Source organism: Mastigoproctus giganteus, chromosome 13 (genome assembly GCF_048544385.1).
Source record: "Mastigoproctus giganteus isolate SK-2022 chromosome 13, ASM4854438v1, whole genome shotgun sequence".
NCBI classification, from domain to species: Eukaryota; Metazoa; Arthropoda; class Arachnida; order Uropygi; family Thelyphonidae; genus Mastigoproctus; species Mastigoproctus giganteus.
Window position 1 is genome coordinate 86,685,633 of NC_143587.1, and position 20,076 is coordinate 86,705,708.

At 38.2% G+C, this 20,076-nt stretch overlaps 1 protein-coding gene across 5 annotated transcripts in view; it reads left to right on the forward strand.

Annotated features, from left to right (window-relative positions):
- The window catches only part of Upf2 (UPF2 regulator of nonsense mediated mRNA decay), a 695,457-nt gene that overhangs the window by 357,548 nt on the left and 317,833 nt on the right, over nt 1-20,076 (forward strand). For all 5 annotated transcript variants that reach the window (XR_016547840.1, XR_016547841.1, XM_090387842.1 and 2 more), the window contains exon 22: nt 9,207-9,315. Coding sequence is in view for 3 of the 5 variants with exons in the window: in XM_090387842.1 (XP_090243968.1) it covers nt 9,207-9,315 (109 nt within the window). In the remaining 2 variants the exon portion in view is untranslated. The remainder of the gene's footprint in view (nt 1-9,206; nt 9,316-20,076) is intronic.

A 20,076-nucleotide genomic window follows, 5' to 3' on the forward strand; every position in this document is an offset into this window, starting at 1 on the left:
TCATCTTACATATTTCAATTGTTTCGCGAATGTCCAAGGCTGATTCATACAATTTACGATCTAATATATGAATTCTTCATTGTCATCGTAGATCTCAACATATTTCGTCTCTGACAGTATCTCTGTTTCCTCATTGCAAAATGGAATGTGCAGCATTACCATCTCGCACTTGTACTTGTTGAGATCCTGAGCCAAGTCAGTTTCCATAGCATATTATACATGAATGCTGTCGTTTCTTGCAGATCTCATAGCGCTGCATGTGTAATTTGTGACAATGAATGACAGAGTAACATGATCCAACATGATAGTATGATTGTAACAATACAAATACTTGTATTGTTGCAATCATACTACAGGCAGGCTTCGATTAACGCAATTTTCAGTTAACGCTATTTGAAAAATTATACTACTTTACACGATGCAAATTTCCAGTTAACGCGATCTTTTTTTTTTTTTTTTTTATGCAATAGTTGAAAAGGATTTGAATCGCGCGTTAAGCCTACCGCGAGTCGTACGGTCAATAAACAAACGTTTGCCTGCTGCCCGCCTTGGTGTGTTCCATCGGAAGAAGACATGTTACTTGTTTGTCTCCTGCTAATAAAGTCAATGCACACTTGCATAAAAATTCAAAATTTCAAATGAGCCAGATGAAAATGTTACCGCGAAGGAGATAACGGTAAAAGAATTAGATGAAATCTTACGTATCGCAGAGAACCTCAAACAAAAGGTTTGAGGTTTTCTGCGATATTTATTTCGCCAGGGCCCAAAGAAGATTGTTATCGGCTATCGGAAATTTATTGATGAAAAGAGAGAGTCAACACTGTTGAAATATTGTGTATTTTATGTCATAGGTTCCCAAACTTTCTCGGTTCACGGCGCCCTTAGTGTCTCAGTAACTTTTTCAAGGCATACCCAGACCTAAAGAAATACCTAACAGTTCCGTTTAGTAGTTAGGTCCAAACAACTTAATAAGAAATGCTGAAACTGTGAACTACCTCGAGCTAGTAGTTCGCGCGGTGTCCGACAGATGTCGAGTATCGCTGTGTTTCCCTCGAAAATTTAAAATATTCCGCGGCGCGCAGTTTGGGAACCGCTGTTTTATGCAATAAACATTTAATTCCATAATTATTTTCATTATCTTTTACATTGTATACAGTTAAAAAGTTATTTAAAAGGTATTTTTAAAATTCTTTATGGACATTCCAGAAGGTCGACCAATTATAATTTTTCCTATTGATTATTATATTCGATGAACGCGTTTCCGTTTTGTGCGATTCGCTCGCGGGACGAATTAATCGCGTTAATCGAGGCCAGCCTGTATTCAACAAATGGCTACAGTCAAATGGATAATTAGGCATTCTCCTAACCTCTTCCAAATGTTGATTCGGTAAATTAAGCAGCAGGCATGTGTATCCTATTTATCACTAACATTGATTTGGTAGAGTAAGTAGCAGGCGAGAGAATAAATTACATCGTTCATGACTTTGGTTCTATCTGTTCGGAATTTAGTAGGTGTCATCAAAGATGTTTACACATAAAACATCTTTTGTGTACACACACACACACACACACAGTTTTTTTATATATATGTATATGTGGGGTAATATATAATCATTAGTTTAAACATGTATTATCAGTTGATATTTAAAAATAAAAATATAAATAAGTAAGATAGATAAGTAAGATAAATAAGTAAGTAAGATAGGGTCACCTAACTAGGTGAGCTGCTGACGAGGCTACTAGAGACGGTCGTGTTCAAAGCCGCTAAGTGGATTTTTCTTATTTATTGATTTGAAATTATTGTTTTTCTAAAACTTTTGATTTAAATTTAGTAATATAACATTATTTTGTGATTTTCTGATTAATTTGGTGTATTTATTCTTTACTCGGCCTTGTAATTGCATAAAAGTATCGGTAAGGGTTTCCACGTGTTTCAACTCCGCTACCGTTCGTAATTTTCCCGCCTTTGTGATACGATAGTTATATACCGTACTAGATAGCGTTAGTTGAACTTAGTTAGCAGTGAAATTGTACGTTTAAATAAATACATATAGCGACTTAGATTACAAACGTAATATAATTAATTATATTTAACATAATTAATAACATAACATAATTAATTATAATTAATTAATAGAATCATGACTCAGACCAGAGCAGCAAAGCAAAAGGCTCAAGCTAATGGAAGTGCTGTGGCTCAGAGCAGAACTGAGGGGGGGCAGTTGTCCTCTGACTCAAAGCCTTATAAAATGCACTGTTTGCTTGATGTTTGCAGAGCAATCGGGTACGGGACATGATACTGCCAAGGGGGATGTCTTTGTGTGTGCGCGCGATGCAAGGAGTGTATCGATATCAGGCAACAACTCGGCGTTCTTGTGGGCCTATATGAGAGCTTGAAGGACAGGGTGGATGCCCTCGAAGAAACTAAATTGAGGGGCCTATCAAGCTCTCAGCTGCCCACATTAACGCCAGAGCTTGCACTTGGGCATCGCGTGACACAGAGGCAACCCGCAAGGCAGAATGCGCTGGTCCCGAAGGAACTAGTAGTTGTTGGTGACTCTATTGTCAGGGAAAAGGGGAACATGCTTTGCAAAAAAGATAGGTGGAACAGGACCAGGATATGTCTGCCAGGGGCAAAGGTTGATGACGTTGTAGAGCGAATATCATCTTTTAAGGGCACAAAAGATGATATAGTTGTACACGTTGGCACTAATAATATTAAGAGTAGGAGACCGGCAGAATTACTTAACAAGTACAGGTCACTGTTGAACAAAAGCCGAGAATTAGGGTTGAATTTGAAAGTGTCTGCAATTCTGCCCAGACGCGATAGGAGGGAGTATATGATGAGAGCCTTGTCGATCAATTCGGCCCTGGAAAGATTGTGCAAGGCTCAAGGGGTAGAATTTTTTTCAGCCTGGACTGTACTTGTTAACAGGAGAGATTGCTTCTACAGGGATGGGATACACTTAAATAGAAAGGGTGCAAGAATATTTGCTGATGCTATCGAGGCAGTGTTAGGTGGGTCGGAAAACTGCTAGCTTGGGGGGAGACAAAGACCAATAGATTGACAGTAGCCACTGGCAGAGGTGAAAGAGATTCTTACACTGCTTCTATTAGAATGAGCAGAAGCCTGAAAAACAAGATGCATGGTATTTCAGAGACTGCTGGGAGCCATTGCGGTACAAGTAAACACATGGGTTGTGTTAGGGTAGCTAAGAATAGAAACAGGTGCAGGTATACTTGCGTGTACACCAATGCTAGGAGTTTAGTAAATAAATTTGATGAATTTGAGGTATTGCTCAAAACATCAAAGGCAGATATTGTTGGGATATCAGAGACGTGGTGTCACACAGATATAAGGGATGCAGAACTGCAATTTGGGGAGTACAACGTCTACAGAAAGGATAGACAGGATAGGAAGGGGGGAGGGGTTATGCTATTAGTTAAGAAACACATAAAAACCAAGGAAGTGAAGCCAGTCGACATCGCTGGACAGTGCAGTGTTGAGTCAGTTTGGTGTGACATAAGCATTGGGAGATCAAAATTGAGAGTAGGAGTGTGCTATAGGCCTAATGACTCTGATGAGTATAATAAGGAACTGTACAGAGAAATAGAGTGGGCCAGTAAATCAGAGAGTCTTATAATGGGAGATTTTAATTTCCCAGATATTGACTGGAATTTGGGGGCTGGTTACTCACACACTAGCAGGGCTTTTGTGGATTTATTTGATGATTGTTTTCTACATCAGCATGTTCGGGAGGCAACTAGAGGGAGTAATACTCTTGATTTGATTATCAGCAGTGATTCTTCATGCATTAAGAATCTGCAGATAAATGAACCACTAGGCGGCAGTGATCACAGTGTGCTGAAGTGGGATTTACTCAAAGAGGTAACTACCATTAAGGGTAAAGGGAAGGGTTATTGCTTCCGTAAAGGCGACTACGATGGACTGAGACAGTATTTAAATTCTATACAGTGGGACCAACTGATGATGTTACCAACAGCAAATTCAAAATGGGAAGCATTCAAAGAACTTATCTTGGAAGCTACTAGGCTTTGCATACCAACTAAGAAATATTGTTCGAGGTTTAGGCCAAAATGGATGTCAGATGAACTAATGAGGCATATGGCAGAGAAGAAAAATGCATGGGATACTTACAAATTAACACATGACACAGAAGCCTATGATAGATACAAGTTGATATGCAACCAAGTTACAAAGGAGGTTAGGCAGGCGAAGGCAGATTACGAGAAATACTTGGCAAGGGATGCAAAGAAAAACAGCAAAGAGTTCTTTACTTATGTAAACTCTAGAAGGAAGGGGATGAATCAGATTGGTCCACTTGATATTGATGGGTCAACTGTTGATGATCCTGCTCAGGTAGCTAACAAACTAAATGAATATTTTGCATCGACATTCACACATGAGGAGTTATTCAGCAAGGGGAATGCCAGAGGTGTATTCAACTCTAGCAGTAAGCTACAGAATCTTGAAATAACTGGGAGTAAAGTGGAGGAGAAACTGTTGAAGATAAACACAAGAAAGGCACCCGGGGTGGATGGGATCTATCCAGTTATATTAAAGGAGGCAGCAAAGGAAGTAAGCAAACCCTTAGCCATAATTATGAGAGCTTCCTTGGACTCAGGGGAGGTACCCATAGACTGGAAATGTGCAAATGTGACCCCAATTCACAAAGGAGGATCAAAGGCTGACACAAGTAATTATAGACCTGTGAGCTTAACTTCTGTTCCAGGAAAATTAATGGAGGCACTGGTTAAAGAAGCACTGCAGGATCATTTAGACAAGACTTCAGTTATAGCTCAGACACAGCATGGTTTTGTTAAGGGGAAGTCTTGCCTGACCAACTTGATTGGATACTATGATACAGTCACAAAAGAACTGGATGCAGGGAATAACTTTGATATTATATACTTGGATCTTAGAAAGGCTTTTGATACTGTTGCACATGGAAGACTGCTACACAAATTGGAGCAGTGTGACATTGGAGGCAAATTGCTGCTATGGATAAAGGGGTGGTTGAGGGGGAGAAGACAGAGAGTGGTAATCAATGGACACTGCTCATCGTGGACTAATGTTATTAGTGGAGTCCCTCAGGGCTCAGTGTTGGGTCCATTATTGTTTTCTGTATTTATAAATGATATTGATGATGGTATGTCAAGCTTAATGCCCAAGTTTGCAGATGATACAAAGGTTGGCAGGGTTGTCAAGGACACTACTGACACTATGCTGCTGCAACAGGATCTGCAAAGGTTGGGCAGATGGGCTGAGAGGTGGCAAATGAAGTTTAACATTGACAAATGTAAAGTACTACACATGGGAAACAGCAACCCCAGAGCAACGTATCAACTCTGTGGTACTACACTGACAGTGGTAGAGAATGAAAGGGACTTGGGGGTGGTTGTGCAGGCAGATATGAAGTTCTCTGAGCAGTGCAGACGGGCTGCAAGAGTATTGTCAATGATATACAGGAATTTTTCCAGCAGGGATAAGGAGGTGATTATTCCATTGTATAAGGCAATGGTCAGGCCACACCTAGAGTACTGTATACAGGTCTGGAGGCCTCATTTCAAGAAGGATGTAGAGCTGCTGGAACGAGTACAGAGAAGGGCAACAAGATTAGTGAATGGAACAAAGGGGTGCTCTTACGAAGAAAGGCTTAAGTTTTGCAAATTACAGTGTCTGGAGACTAGGCACCAGCGAGGTGATCTGATAGAGGTGTATAAAGCCTTGAATGGTTTAAGCATGCTCAATGCTGATGGGATTCTTCCTCTAGCTCAGAAAAATCACCTGAGAGGGCATAAATTCAAATTGAGGAAAGACAGATGTAACGTGCGGAAATTTGCCTTTAGCCAGCGGGTGGTTGGTTGGTTGGTGGAACAGACTTCCATCCCTTGTGGTGGAGGTTGATAGCCTAAATAAGTTTAAGGCTCAGCTGGACAGGTATTTTGAACGAACAGAGGGAGTGAAGTGGAAGTGGGTTATTTTTTTTTTTTTTTTTTTTTTGGCTGATGCTGCATAAGCTTGCTTTCTTGCATCAAATGCCTCTACTAATGCTAATGCTAAAAGATATGACAGATATATTTGCAAATACCTGACCATGTACGTGGACTAATGTTATTAGTGGATTCCCCCGGGTTCGGTTGGGCCCATTGTTGCTTTGTGTATTTATCAGTGATATCGATGAAGGTATATCAGGCTTAAAGTCCAAGTTTGCAGGTGATACAAAGGTTGGCAGGGTTGTTAATAACAGTAAAGACAGTATGCTACTGCAACAGGATATAGAAAAGGTAGGCAGATTGGCTGAGAAATGGCAACTAAAGTTTAACGTTGACAAATGAAAAGTACTGCATATGGGTAGCAGTAACACAAGAGAAACGTACCAACTGTGTGGTACTACACTCAGGGAGATGGAGAATGAAAAAGACTTGGGGCTAATTGTGCAGTCAAATATGAAGTTCTCTGAGAAGTGCAGATGGGCTGCCAGAGCAGGTCATGGAGTTTTGTCAATAATATATATGAATTTTGCTTGCAGAGACAAGGAGGTGATTATCCCTTTTTATAAGGCAATGGTCAGGCCACACCTTGAGTATTGCATACAGGTTTAGAGGCTGCATTTTAGGAAGGATGTGGAGTTGCTAGAATGCATTTAGAGAAGGGCAACAACATTGGTGAGAGGAACAAAGGGGGTGCTCTTACCAAGAGAGGCTAAAGTTCTGCAAGTTTCAGCATCTGGAAACTAGGCACCTGTGAGGTGATCTGATTGAGGTGTATAAGGCCTTGAATGGTTTGAGCAGGCTCAATGCTGATGGGATACTTCGCTTTCTCATATTAAGAACCTAAGGAGGTATAGATTCAAATTGAGGAAAGAGTTGTAGAATAGAAATAGATGTATGGAAGTTTGCATTTAGCGAGCAGGTAGTTGATTGCTGGAACAGACTTCCATCTGTTGTTGTGGAAGTTGATAGCTTAAATAAATTCAAGGCTGAACTAGACAAACATTTGGAGTGATCGATGGCCAAAATGGGATTTTTTTTTTTTTTTTTTTGGCTGATGGTATATAAGCTTTCTTTCTTTCTTGCATCATATGCCTCAATTAATGCTAATTCTAATGTATCAATATTTACTTTGGCTACCATCAGCTTTCTGCATTTTTACTATCTCCCTTTTTTTGACTTATAAATTTGCCCTCACTTTTCTGGTGATAGCTACCTCACCTTTATTTTATTTGTTTAATCGTTTTACATTACAGTTTCCTCACCTAATTGGCTTTACAATTCAGCCTATAATTTTCTTAATTCATCATAACATATAGGATATTCACAATTTTTTCTCTCTTTTTACAAACCTACAATAATTCCTAATTCTGCTATCCTCACTCTTCTAGTTTTTGGCAATTTGTGCATTTTACACTTCCATCTCTGCACCTTAATCAAACTTTGTCAGAAATATTATAATCCATATTTCACTCTTAATACTGTCACAACTCACTATAACGCTTTTTTACCAGCTTACAGTTTGAATTTTTGGCATGTTTAACGAAAACATTTCATCTGATGTAGTCAATACCTTGAAAATGAATAGCAAAGTTTCCCTCAGTGAAATTTTCTCCCACGCTAATTTAATTGCACTATGGTGACTTGTTACGTAGTTCAGAGATCAACATTTTAAAAAATGATCAAGTATATTGCTTGTAATATTTGCATTATATGCATTTATCCGAAGTCTGGTCATCGTTACAGAGTTAGACATCATCCATAATGGACACAGTTTACTCAAATCTTGTATCATAATTAATGCAATGCAGTTGCATTTTCGAAGATTAATAATGGCGGATAAGAATTAAAAAGGAACAAAGTCTGGACGTGGTACGAAGCCTTCTAAGGTAAGAAAAATACTGAATTTGAAAATTAAATTATACATTTTGAAGTGAATCTATTCGGTTCATCAACAAGTGGAAGTGTGCAATAATTTATGACTGGCAGGTTCACAGTGGGAAAGACAGCTGTTCCACTGCAAGCACCTAGGCCAGCTATTATAATTGAAATGGACTTCTAAATAATTTTATTGAAGATAATATCCAATGCACAATTCCATTTAGTTAAATATTATTAAAGAAAAAGCGATTAGCCTATATGATCTGAAGAAAGCTCAGCTTAAAGGGGGGGAATGTGGAACCATTTAAAGCTAGTAGGGGGCTGGTAATTTAGATTTAAAGTCCAGGGAGAAGCCATTAGTGCAGATCAAGAGGGAGCCGAAACTTTCAAAAAAGAACTCCTAAAAATTATTGAAGAGCGGAGTTAAACTTCTCAACAATTTTTTAACATAGATGGAAACAGGACTTTTTTTGGAAACAAATGCCTAAAAGAAGTTTCATATCAAAGGAAGAGAAAAAACATGCCATGCTTCAAAGCAGCAAAGGATCAGTTGATTTTATTGTTGGGTGGTAACGCTGTGGGGATTTTAACATAAAACCCCTTTTAGTTTACTAGGAAGACGGCCAAAGTACAATCCAAAATCGACCAGAGTTACGAAAACTCGACAGCCCAGGGCCATCGGATTAATAAATTCATGATTTTAATTGGCGTTTTAAGTTTAATTGTGATACGTAATGTAGTTACTTACCACATAATTATATACGTATGTAATGGAGAATAGTTTATATGTACAAATTTTTAATATTAAATATTTTGACCGACATTTGTGCGTCATTTCGCTACCATTTATTATTGAGTAGGAAATATCCTATGGCATAGACGCGACTCGCAAATACATATGTTACGTTACGGGAATACATCACTCACTTGGTGCGCTAATGAATTATCAGCTTTAAGCGGGAGTCACCTGTATATATATTATATTATTGTAACTACATTATAGAATGTAAAGTGGCAGTCATGTTTTGCCTCTTTAACCTAAAATTTCCATAACATAAACACTTTGGTATGGAAAACTATGCATACCAGATTAAAATCAAAATCTAGCATCCTTCTAATATTTTTCTTATGTTGAGTTGAGTGTAAAAATAATAATTGCCATGAGTGCAGGAGCTCTTCATATTTTTTTATATACATATATACCTTATATACATTACATATTATATTTTTAAGGGATATATTTTGAAATTGTTTTTTATTCTGAAAAGATTAATTAATCAGTCTCTCTCTCTCTCTCTCTTTCTCAATAGGCTTGATCTGTTACCCTTTTATGCACGATTTGTTGCTATTTTAAATCCCTGTATGCCTGACATGGCAAATGATTTGGTGGCAATGTTAAAACAAGATTTCAAGTTTCATGTAAGTATTTTATTTTTAGTTATGTATTTATAATTTCCAAAATGTCCATATCGTCTATTATTTTAATTTACTTTTATTAAAAATTTTTGATTCCCACTTTTATTTTCTCTTATAACCAAGGGATAACAAATTTCGGCATTAAAATAAGTTAAAAATGGTAATGCAAATAAACACCTATGCTGCAAGGCTGAAAATGTATATTATTACAAAGGCCATTACATAAAGGTGGCAACACTGGGAAAACAGTACATATAGCATACATTAATAATTTTAAATTGTTAAAAAAAAAAAGAAAAGAAAAAGTTTAAATATTAAAATGAATAAATGGATGGATCCTAATTAAATTGTTGTAGTTATCAGTGCAAAATTCATGAAAATGAGACTACATAACAATATTTAATTCCAAGCATCTAACAAAATGTTACCAGTCATTTCTAATAGTGGTTCTTGTGTTGCCCTTTATGAGATTTTTGCATGGCGTACCAGATATAATGGCAGGTCTAAAGTTTGCAAGTTAGGTAATATTTGCATTACATTTCAGATCCATAAGATTATTGAGTAAAGTATCTTGGGATTAAGAACTCTTAAAATGTATTCAAGAAATTTTTACCAAAACTAACTTCGTGTAATGTTTGCATGTGGGCAGCTGCTAGGTGGGATTTTTATGGTAGTACTTCTTGATAGAGGGGTGTGGTTACCTTATTAACATAAAATTTGTTATAGAGTTCCATAAGAATATTTTAAATAGATCCGGTAAAATATAGCTTTGTTTTGTTGGGGAACTGTCTTCTTAAAACCTTCCCAAAATTGGAAATGGGCATAAAACCTTGCCGAGATCCTCAGACAGTACTTTTGCCTGAGAATCCCAAACAACCAAAATATCCAGGGTTGTTTTTTTTTTTTTTTTTTTTTTTTTTTAATTCTTCATGCTATTTCTTTTCTTTTCAGTGCCACAAGATTCAAATTTTTAGTACCAGCAACATTGTCATTCTATGAAGAAAGATTTGGAGATTTGGTTAGCAGCATTGAATATTCTCCAAAGTTGTCCCTGAGTTCCTGGATGAAATTTTTGACAATGGGTGTATAGCAAAGAAGTGGCGTGGCCTCCAATGTAATGTGATTTAAATTCATTCACGTTGTATTTCTTGATTATCTCAAGGAAAGAAAGAGTGTTTCAGAAGAATCCAGGAAACCATTTCTGTACTGAAGAAACTAATTGAAGTTCAAATATTTTCTGTCAGAAGCTTTGGAACTTCGCACTCTGACTACAACACATTATTGATAAACATAGAGGGGCACGTTGAACACGTGGCATGAATTTTCTAACTGCTAAATATAGTTCAAGTGTTAATTTCTGTTCCTAAGAAGTAATTTATGTTTTTCAGATGAATAAAAATATCATCCTGTACTTTGATATTTAATACAAAATGGGTCTGCAGGTCAGAAGGTAGAGGTTGTGATTAATGGATATTCTTCATATTGATGTAATGGTAGAAGTGAGGTCCCCTAAGGATCAGTTCTTGAATCACTGTTTTTTCTGATTTTCATAAACAGCACCAATGATGAAAAGATAAAGGGCATGATGTCAAAATTTACAGACGATGTAAAGATTGGAAGAGTCATTAATGATCATTGCCAAGCAGCACTCCTTCAGGGTGACTTGAACAGGCTTAAGAATGGTCACAAAAATAGCAGCTATGTTTTAATGCAGGAAAATGCAAGATCATACACTTGGAGAATAGCAACCCCAGAATAACATATACACTTGGTGGGGATGAATTAAAAACAGTAGAGAAGAAAGGGATCTGCAAGTTATGATACAGGCAGATATGAAATTTTCTGAGAAGTGTGAATAGGCGACCAGGAAAGCTGTGGCATCCTATTGATGATTTATCGAGCAATATCCTCTTAAAATAGGGAGGTCATAATCCCAATTTATAAGGCAATTGTAAGACTGCATTTGGAATACTGCCCAAATATGGAGACCTCATCTGAAAAAAATACATTGAGCTTCTTGATAGGATCCAAAAAAGGGCAACTTGCATGGTGAAATTGGCAAAAAGGAAAAGGAAACACCTCAGTTATGTGGGCTGCAGAACTTGGCAATCAAGCACCTTAGAGGGGAACCTGATTGAGGTTTATACAGCTCTGAGAAGGGTTAGTAAAATGAATGAAACCAGAATTTTCAGTTACAATGAATTGCAGAATTAAGGACCATGAATTCAAATTGTAAGGGAAGAGGTTTAGACTAGATTGTAGGAAGTTTTCTTTTAGCCAGCAAGTCATTGATCACTGGAACAAGTTGCCTCTGCAGGTAGTGAGGCTGACAATTTGAAGAAATTCAGTGGCCAACTCGATAGTTACCTACGTGAGGAGGAAAGCAAATAAAATAATTTCTTATCTGTGTGTTTTCTTTTGCCAATGCAGCAAAAGCCTTTGGCTTCCTCGTGCTGTTTTACTAATACTTATGTGTCAAATTATGTATGAGCACTTTGTTGTGCTGTATCTCAGAAAGTTTGTCGACACAAAAAATTTCAAATATTCCTATTAGATATATAAAAATGGGACACATAACAAAAATTATGTTAGATGATCAAAATATCTACCACTAGCATGCATTGTGAAAGGTATAATTTCTCAAAAACCCAAAGTACAGTGGTGCACCTGTCATCACCCACAATTTTATTGGGGAAATCTACCCCAGTGCATATCCTATCACTCTCAACTCACAGTTCATCATTTCCTGATAACTGCCCACTTTACTCGTCCATCTGCTCTATCATCTTTCAATCATTTGGCAGATTGAATGAAGCTCAAATTCTATCTAATTTCCTCAGAAATCATGCAAACATAGAAGAACTATGTTTGCAATAATATTTGCTGATTCTTTCGGAGCAATGTTAGCTGGATCGGAAAACTGCTAGATTGGGGGGTGGGGGGATTCACATATTAATAGGTTAACAGTAGCCGCAGGCAGACGTGGAAATGATTCTTGCACTGCTTCTATTGGAATGAGCAAGAGCCCATAAAACCAGTTGCTGGGGATTTCAGGAACTGCTGGGAGTCATGAAATAAGTAAATACATGCGCTGTGTTAGAGTAACTAAGAGTAAGAACAGGTGCATGTACACCAATGCTAGGAGTATAGTAAACAAATTTGATGAATTTGAAATGCTGGTTAAGACATCCAAGGCGGATTGTTGCGATATCAGAGACTTGGTGCCACTCAGATATAAGGGATGCAGAATTGGAATTTGTGGAGTACAATGTGTACAGAAAGGATAGACAGGATAGGAAGGGAGGAGATGTTATGCTATTAGTTAAGAAACACAAAATCTAAGGAAGTGAATCCAGTTGACATAGATGGACAATGCAATGTTGAGTCAGTTTGGTGTGACATAAGCACTGGGAAAGCAAAAATGAGAGTAGGAGTTTGTTATAGGCCTAATGACTCTGATGAGCACAATGAACAATTATACAGAGAAATAGTGAGCCAGTAAATCAGAGTGTCTTATAATGGGGGATTTTAACTTCCCTGATATAGAATGAAACTTGTGAGTTGGTCACTTGCACGCTAGCAAGACTTTTGTTGATTCATTGGATGATTGTTTTCTATAGCAACACATTAGAGAGGCAACAAGAAGGAGTAACACTCTTGATCTGATTATCAGCAGTGATTCTTCATTCATGCATCAAGAATCTGCAGATAAAGAAACCACTAAGTGGCAGTGATCACAGTGTGGAATTTACTTAAAGATGTAATTATCATCAGGGGTAAAGGGAAGGGTTTTTGCTTTCTAATAGGTGACTACAGTGGTCTCAGAGATTTTTTAGGTTCTATATAGTGGGACCAACTAATGATGTTACCAACAGCAAATTCTAAATGGGAAGTAATCTTGGAAGTTACTAGGCTTTTGTTCCATCTAAGCAATACTGCTCTAGGTTCAAGCCCAAATGGATGTCAGATGAACTAATGAGACTCGTGGCAGAGAAGAAAAATGGATGGGATTCACATAAATTGTCAGGTGACAGAAGCCTATGGTAGATACAAGCTAGTCTGTATTCAAGTCGCAAAGGAGGTTAAGCAAATGAAGGCAGATTATGAAAAATCTTTGGCAAAGGATGCAAAGAAAAACAGCAAAGACTTCTTTACTTATATAAACTCTAGAAGGAAGGGGACGAATCAGATTGACCCGTTTGATATCAATGGTTTGCCTGTAGATGATCATTCTCAGATAGCTGCCGAAATAAATGAGTATTTTGCATTTATATTCAGACATAAGGAGTTATTAAAGGAGGAGAGGGCCAGATGTTTATCAAACTCTAACGGGAAGTTAAATTATTTTGTAATAACAGAGTGCAAAGCGGAGGAGAAATTGTTGAAGTTAAACGTAAGAAAGGCACCTGGAGTGGATGGGATCTATCCAGTTATATTAAAGGAGGCAGCAAAGGAAGTAAGCAAGCCCTTAGCCATAATTATGAGAGCATCCTTGGACTCAGGGTTAAGTCCCCATGGACTGGAGATGTACAAATGTATCTCCAATTCACAAAGGGGGATGAAGGGTGACATGAGTAATTACAGACCTGTTAGTTTGACTTCTGTTCCAGGGAAAATAATGGAGTCACTGATTAAAGAAGCATTGCAGGATCATTTAGACAAGACTGCAGCAATAATTCAGACATAGCATGGGTTTGTCAAGGGAAAGTCTTATCTGAACAGTTTGATTGGATATCATAGTATCATAGTCACAAAGGAACTGGATGCAAAAAATAATTTTGATATCACATACTTGGATTTCACGAAAGCTTTTGATACTGTTGCATATGGAAGACTACTGTACAAATTGGAGCAGTATGGCATTAAGGGCAAATTGCTACAATGGATAAAAGGATAGTTGAGTGGGAGAAGACAGAGAATAGTGGTCAATGGATACTGCTCTATGTGGACTAATGTTATTAGTGGTGTCCCTCAGGGTTCGGTGTTGGGCCCATTGTTGTTTTGTATATTTTTTAATGATATTGATGAAGGTATATCAAGTTTAATGTCAAAGTTTGCAGGGTTTTTAATAACCATAATGACAATATTCTGGTGCTGCAACAGGAGCTGGGAAAGTTGGATAGATGGGCTGAGAAGTGGCAACTGAAGTTTAACATTGACAAATGCAATGTAATGCATGTGGGTAGCAGTAATCCCCCCAGAGAAATGTACCAACTATGTGGTGTTACACTCCAGATGGTGGAGAATGAAAGAGACCTTGGGGTAATTGTGCAGTCAGATATCAAGTTTTCTGAGCAGTGCAGACAGGCTGCAAGAGTAGGTCATGGTGTCTTGTCAATGATATACAGGAATTTTGCAAGCAGGGATGAAGAGGTGATTATTCCCTTGTATAAGCAATGGTTAAGCCAGACCTTGAATACTGTGTACAGGTCTGGAAGCCTCATTTTGGAAGGATGTAGAGTTTCTAGAATGAGTACAGAGAAGGGCAACAAGACTGAAGGGAACAAAGGGGTGCTCTTATGAAGAAAGGCTTAAGTTCTGCAAATTGCAGTGGCTGGAGACTAGGCACCTGCGCGGTGATCTGATTGAGGTGTATAAGGCCTTGAATGGGTTGAGCATGCTGAATTCTGATGGGATCCTTCAACTTGTTCAGATTACGAACCTAAGGGGGCATACATTCAAATTATGAAAGGACAGATGTAGAATAGATGTGTGGAAATTTGCCTTTAGCCAGCGGGTGGTTAATTGCTGGAACAAACTTCCATCTGTCGTTGTGGAAGTTGATAGGTTGAATAAATTTAAGGAGGAACTGGACAGGCATTTGGAGGGAATGGTGTGATTTTTTTTTTTTTTTGGCTGATGCTGCATAAACTCATACATTTGCTTTCTTGCATCACATGCCACTACTACTACTACTACAACTTATGACATTAATTTAAGTGACTTGTAAAAAAATGCTATGTGATAGAAGCCTCATTTTAGGAAGGATGTAGAGTTTCTAGAATGAGTACAGAGAAGGGCAACAAGACTGAAGGGAACAAAGGGGTGCTCTTATGAAGAAAGGCTTAAGTTCTGCAGATTGCAGCTTCTGGAGACTAGGCATCTGCGAGGCAATCTGATTGAGGTGTATAAGGCCTTGAATGGATTGAGCAGGCTTAATGCTGAGGGGCTTCTTCCTTTTGCTCAGATTACAAACCTGAGGGAGCATAGATTCAAACTGAGGAAATACAGATGTAGAATAGATGTGCGGAAGTTTGCCTTTACCCAGCGGGTAGTTGATTGCTGTAACAAACTTCCATCTGTTGCGGAAGTTGATAGTTTAAATAAATTCAACGCAGAACTAAACAAACATTTGTTGAATCGATCAGTGAAGTGAGGCGGTTTTTTTTTTTTTTTTTTTTTGGCTGTGCTATACAGCTTGCTTTTTTGCATCATGTGCCTCTACTAATGCTAATGGTAACTCTTAATATATTTGAAGTATATTGGCCTATACACATCAATATAATTAAATAGCTATAATGCATTAAATAAACTGACAGACACAATTTGGCCTCAAGTAGCCCTTGCGTCATTAAACATCATATCAACAACAACAGCCCGCAAATCCTTTAATGTTTGTTGCATAAGATTCCAAAATATCTACGTGAGTAAGGTCCAGAGACCTTAAGAGAGTAATTCAGGAGCATTTCACTGCGAGTTATCTGCCTTCATGAAATTTGCTGTCCAGATAGATGCATACATCAAAGGTTCCACTATCTTGTTAGAAGTACATCAGTATATCCAGAAATATGCTTTATATTGCGGGAACTGCATTGTTCATTAACATTTCAAGATAACTGCGTAGTAACAATATTATTGAATTTGTCATAAACAGTTATTCCACAATTGAAGTGCAATTGTTGCCAACCCAGTAAAAACAATTGTAATGATTCAAATGAATATCCGAATTACCATTTTTTATGACTGTAAGTTAAGTTCATATTTAATAAAACTGATAAAATACATAAAAGCATTAAAATACAGTAAATATTTACAACAAGTAGCTTTTGAAGCAAGATACGTCTTCTTCAACTTAAAAGATTGCACAACATACTGGTGTATAAATAAATTGATATTGTCACAAGATTAGTATGAACATGAATGACTGGTTGGAATCTCAGAAACTAGTAATCTGATATCAGTACATACACTGAGTGATCACTGAATTATGACCACCTACCTAATACTTCATAGGTCCTCCTTTTGCCCTCAGTACAACAGCTATCCGACATGGCATCGATTCAACAAAATGTTGGAAGCATTCAGGAGGTATGGCAACCAAGCTGTGTGTAATGCGGTCAGCAGTGCAGGTATGGAGGTGATTGGTTTATCCAGATGTCTGATATGCCTTTCCATAGTGTCCCACAAGTGCTCTATGGGATTGATATCAGGGAGTTTGGAGGCCAATTGATATGCTGGAAGTCAGAACTGTGTTCCTCCAACCGTTCCTGCCCAACACGTGCCAGATGGCTCAGCGCATTGTCATCTTGGAAGACACCATCGCCATTCGGGAAAAAGTATAACATAGCAAGGATGTTATGTTATACTTTTTGATGATAACGGAGACCACTGATACGTTGTTACACATACACCAGGGGTCCAAGTTCCTGCCAGTGAAACACCATACAACCGCCTCCACCAGCCTGAACTTTTGATACCATGCATGATTGGTCAAGAGCCTCATGATATGGACACCAAATCCGTACACCATCTACGGTGTGTAGTAAATAACGTGACTCATCCGACCAGTGCCTTCTTCCAGTCTTCTAATATCCAACTTGCATGCTCTTTGCACCAGGCAAGGTTCATTGGCGTAAAAGCCAATGAACCTTGGTTTGTTATTTGGTTTTTAGGAGCATTAGCAACTAAGGCCATATTGCTCCGGGGATATGCGGTGGTCATTCCCTGACCTTTCTGCATCCTCCGTATTTGGTGGGCACTGGCTTGAACCCCGGTCTAATCAAGAAGCGTGTGGGAACCTTGGTTAGGAGAGGATTCCGTAGGGGTCGTCTGCTGGTATAGCCCATACGTGCACGTGCAACACATGGTCATGTCAGATATTGTTCTTGGTTGGCCCATGTTGTATTGGATAGTCTGCGTCTGTTCACCAGTACGAGTCGTTGAACCCGGCACTCACCTCTGACATCAACCTTTCACTATCCTTTGCAGTTTTGCCGTCGGGTTATTGTTTGACCATTTTGATGCCAGTCCTGGTACACTTTAACAGCAGCAGCTCTCAAAATGGCCAAACAATAACAATGGCATTGTTTAAGAGTGCTGGGTTAGTTGACCTACATAGCATAGATAAGGTGTCATTGGTTCAGTAGGTAGTAAAATTCCGAGCGTGATGGGTAAAAGGAAGGATTTATCGGACTTTGATAAAGAACAGATTGTGGGTGATCGATGAGCTGTTTGGGAAATCGAGGCACCAGCTCATCGAGCACCCACAATCTGTCCATTATCGAAGTCCAATAAATCCTTCCTTTTACCCATCACGCTCGGAATTTTACTACCAATGAACCACTGACACCTTATCTATGCTATGTAGGTTGACTAACCCAGCACTCTCGTACTACTTTACGTAGTCAGCAGGTCGCATTCAGTTTTCATAGGTGTGGTCATAATTCAGTGATCATTCGGTGTATAATTGTGTGTATAAGGTACACAATTGTGCCCATCGCATTGCTGAATTAGACTCCATATTAGCGGGGATGCCTTCCACCATTGTGATAAATAATGTGGAAATTTCCTAAAAGGTCATAGCATTGTCTGTTGCAATTTGTGAGAAAATTAATAATGAGAGAAATCAAAAAAGTTTCTCAGTCCTTCAGTTTCCACATTAAATATTAGGCTTACATGCATTCTGATTGTCATATTTGTAAACAAGGTCAGTACAAGAAACTTTCAGCTATTTATATTTGACCAGGTATAAAATAAAAAAGTAAATATTTGAAGATTGTTCACTTATGATATATTAACGCTGTATGTCTTATTTCACTTGTATTTATGTTATTTGTTAGTTAATAATAGATAATGATCCTACACTTTATAAGCTTATTTTACATTTATTTATGATTATTATTTATTATTATTATTATTATTATTAGCCATATGGTACAAGGAAGCCTGAGGCTTATGCTGCACCAGCCAAAAAAAAAAAAAAAAAAAAAATTCCCGAGTTACCCCCTGTGTGTGTGTGTGTGTGTGTGTGAGAGAGAGAGAGAGAGAGAGAGAGAGAGAGAGAGAGAGAGAGAGAGAGAGAGAGAGAGAGGGCATCACCAAGAAAGAGAAGAATGATGATATCCAGCTCAGGACCCTGGGTTTGCCAAACCCATACTCACCAGATGTGAGCCCCCGGGGTAAATTAGTAGTAGTAGAAAAGGCATATGATGCAAGAAAGCAAGCTTATGTAGCATCAGCCAAAAAAAACTATTTCACACATCCATTCCCTCTAAAAAGTTTGGCCAGTTCCTCCTTGAATTTATTTAAGCTATCAACTTCCACAGCAGATGGAAGTTTGCTCCAGCAATCAAATACCCGCTGCCTAAAAGCAAATTTTCTGTTCTAGAGCTGTCTTTCCTCAATTTGAATTTATGCCCCCTCACATTCGTAATCTGAGCAAGAGGAAGAATTCCATCAGAATTGAGCTTGCTCAACCCATTCAAGGCCTTATATACCTCAATCAGATCAGCTTGCAGTTGCCTAGTCTCCAGATGCAATTTGCAGGACTTAAGCCTTTCTTTGTAAGAGCCACCCTTTGTTCCCTCACCAGTGTTGTTGCCCTTCTCTGTACTCGTTCCAACAGTTCTACACACTTCCTAAAATGAGGCCTCCAAACCTGTATAAAGTACTCGAGGCATGGCCTGACCATTGCCTTATACAAGGGGATCACCTCCTTTTCCCTACTAGCAAAATTGCTGTATATCATTGATAATACCCCATGACCTGCTCTGGCAGCCTGTCTGCACTGCTCAGAAAACTTCATATCTGACTACACAATTATTCCCAGGTCTTTTTCATTATCTAGCATCCTACATTATCTGCTACCCATATTTGTACTGAAAAGTTGCAGTAGAAATGCAAATTTGCATTTGTCAATGTTAAACTTCAATTGCCACTTCTCAGTCCATCTGCCAAACTTTTCTAGATCCTGTTGCAGTAGCAGCACACTGCCATTACTGTCATTAATAACTCTGCCAACCTTTGTATCATCAGCAAACTTGTGCATTAATCCTGATATACTTTCGTCAATATCATTGATAAATATACAAACCAACAGTGGGCCTAACAAAGAACCTTGAGGGACTCCACTAATAACATTAGTCCAGAAAGAACAGCATCCATTGATTACCACTCTGTCTTCTCCCACTCAACCATCTTTTAATCCATTGTAGCAACTTGCTCCAGTTTGTAAAGTAGTCTTCCATATGCAACAGTATCAAAAGCTTTCCTGAAATCCAAGTATATGATATCAAAATTATAACTAGAAAGGATTTATTATTAAAAATAACATTATTTTTATTTGGTTTTCAATTTCTGTTAATTGTGCAGTGGTATGTAGAGCACACCAGGAGTGTGCAGTGCCTGTGTGCAAAAATTTATACTGCACCCCATTAATTAAAAACATCAGAAAATAATATTCTAAAATTCAATGAATTTTACCTTTGGGCACCTGTGTGCATTGCACACATTACACACATAGACGGCGCATGGTATGTATATTAA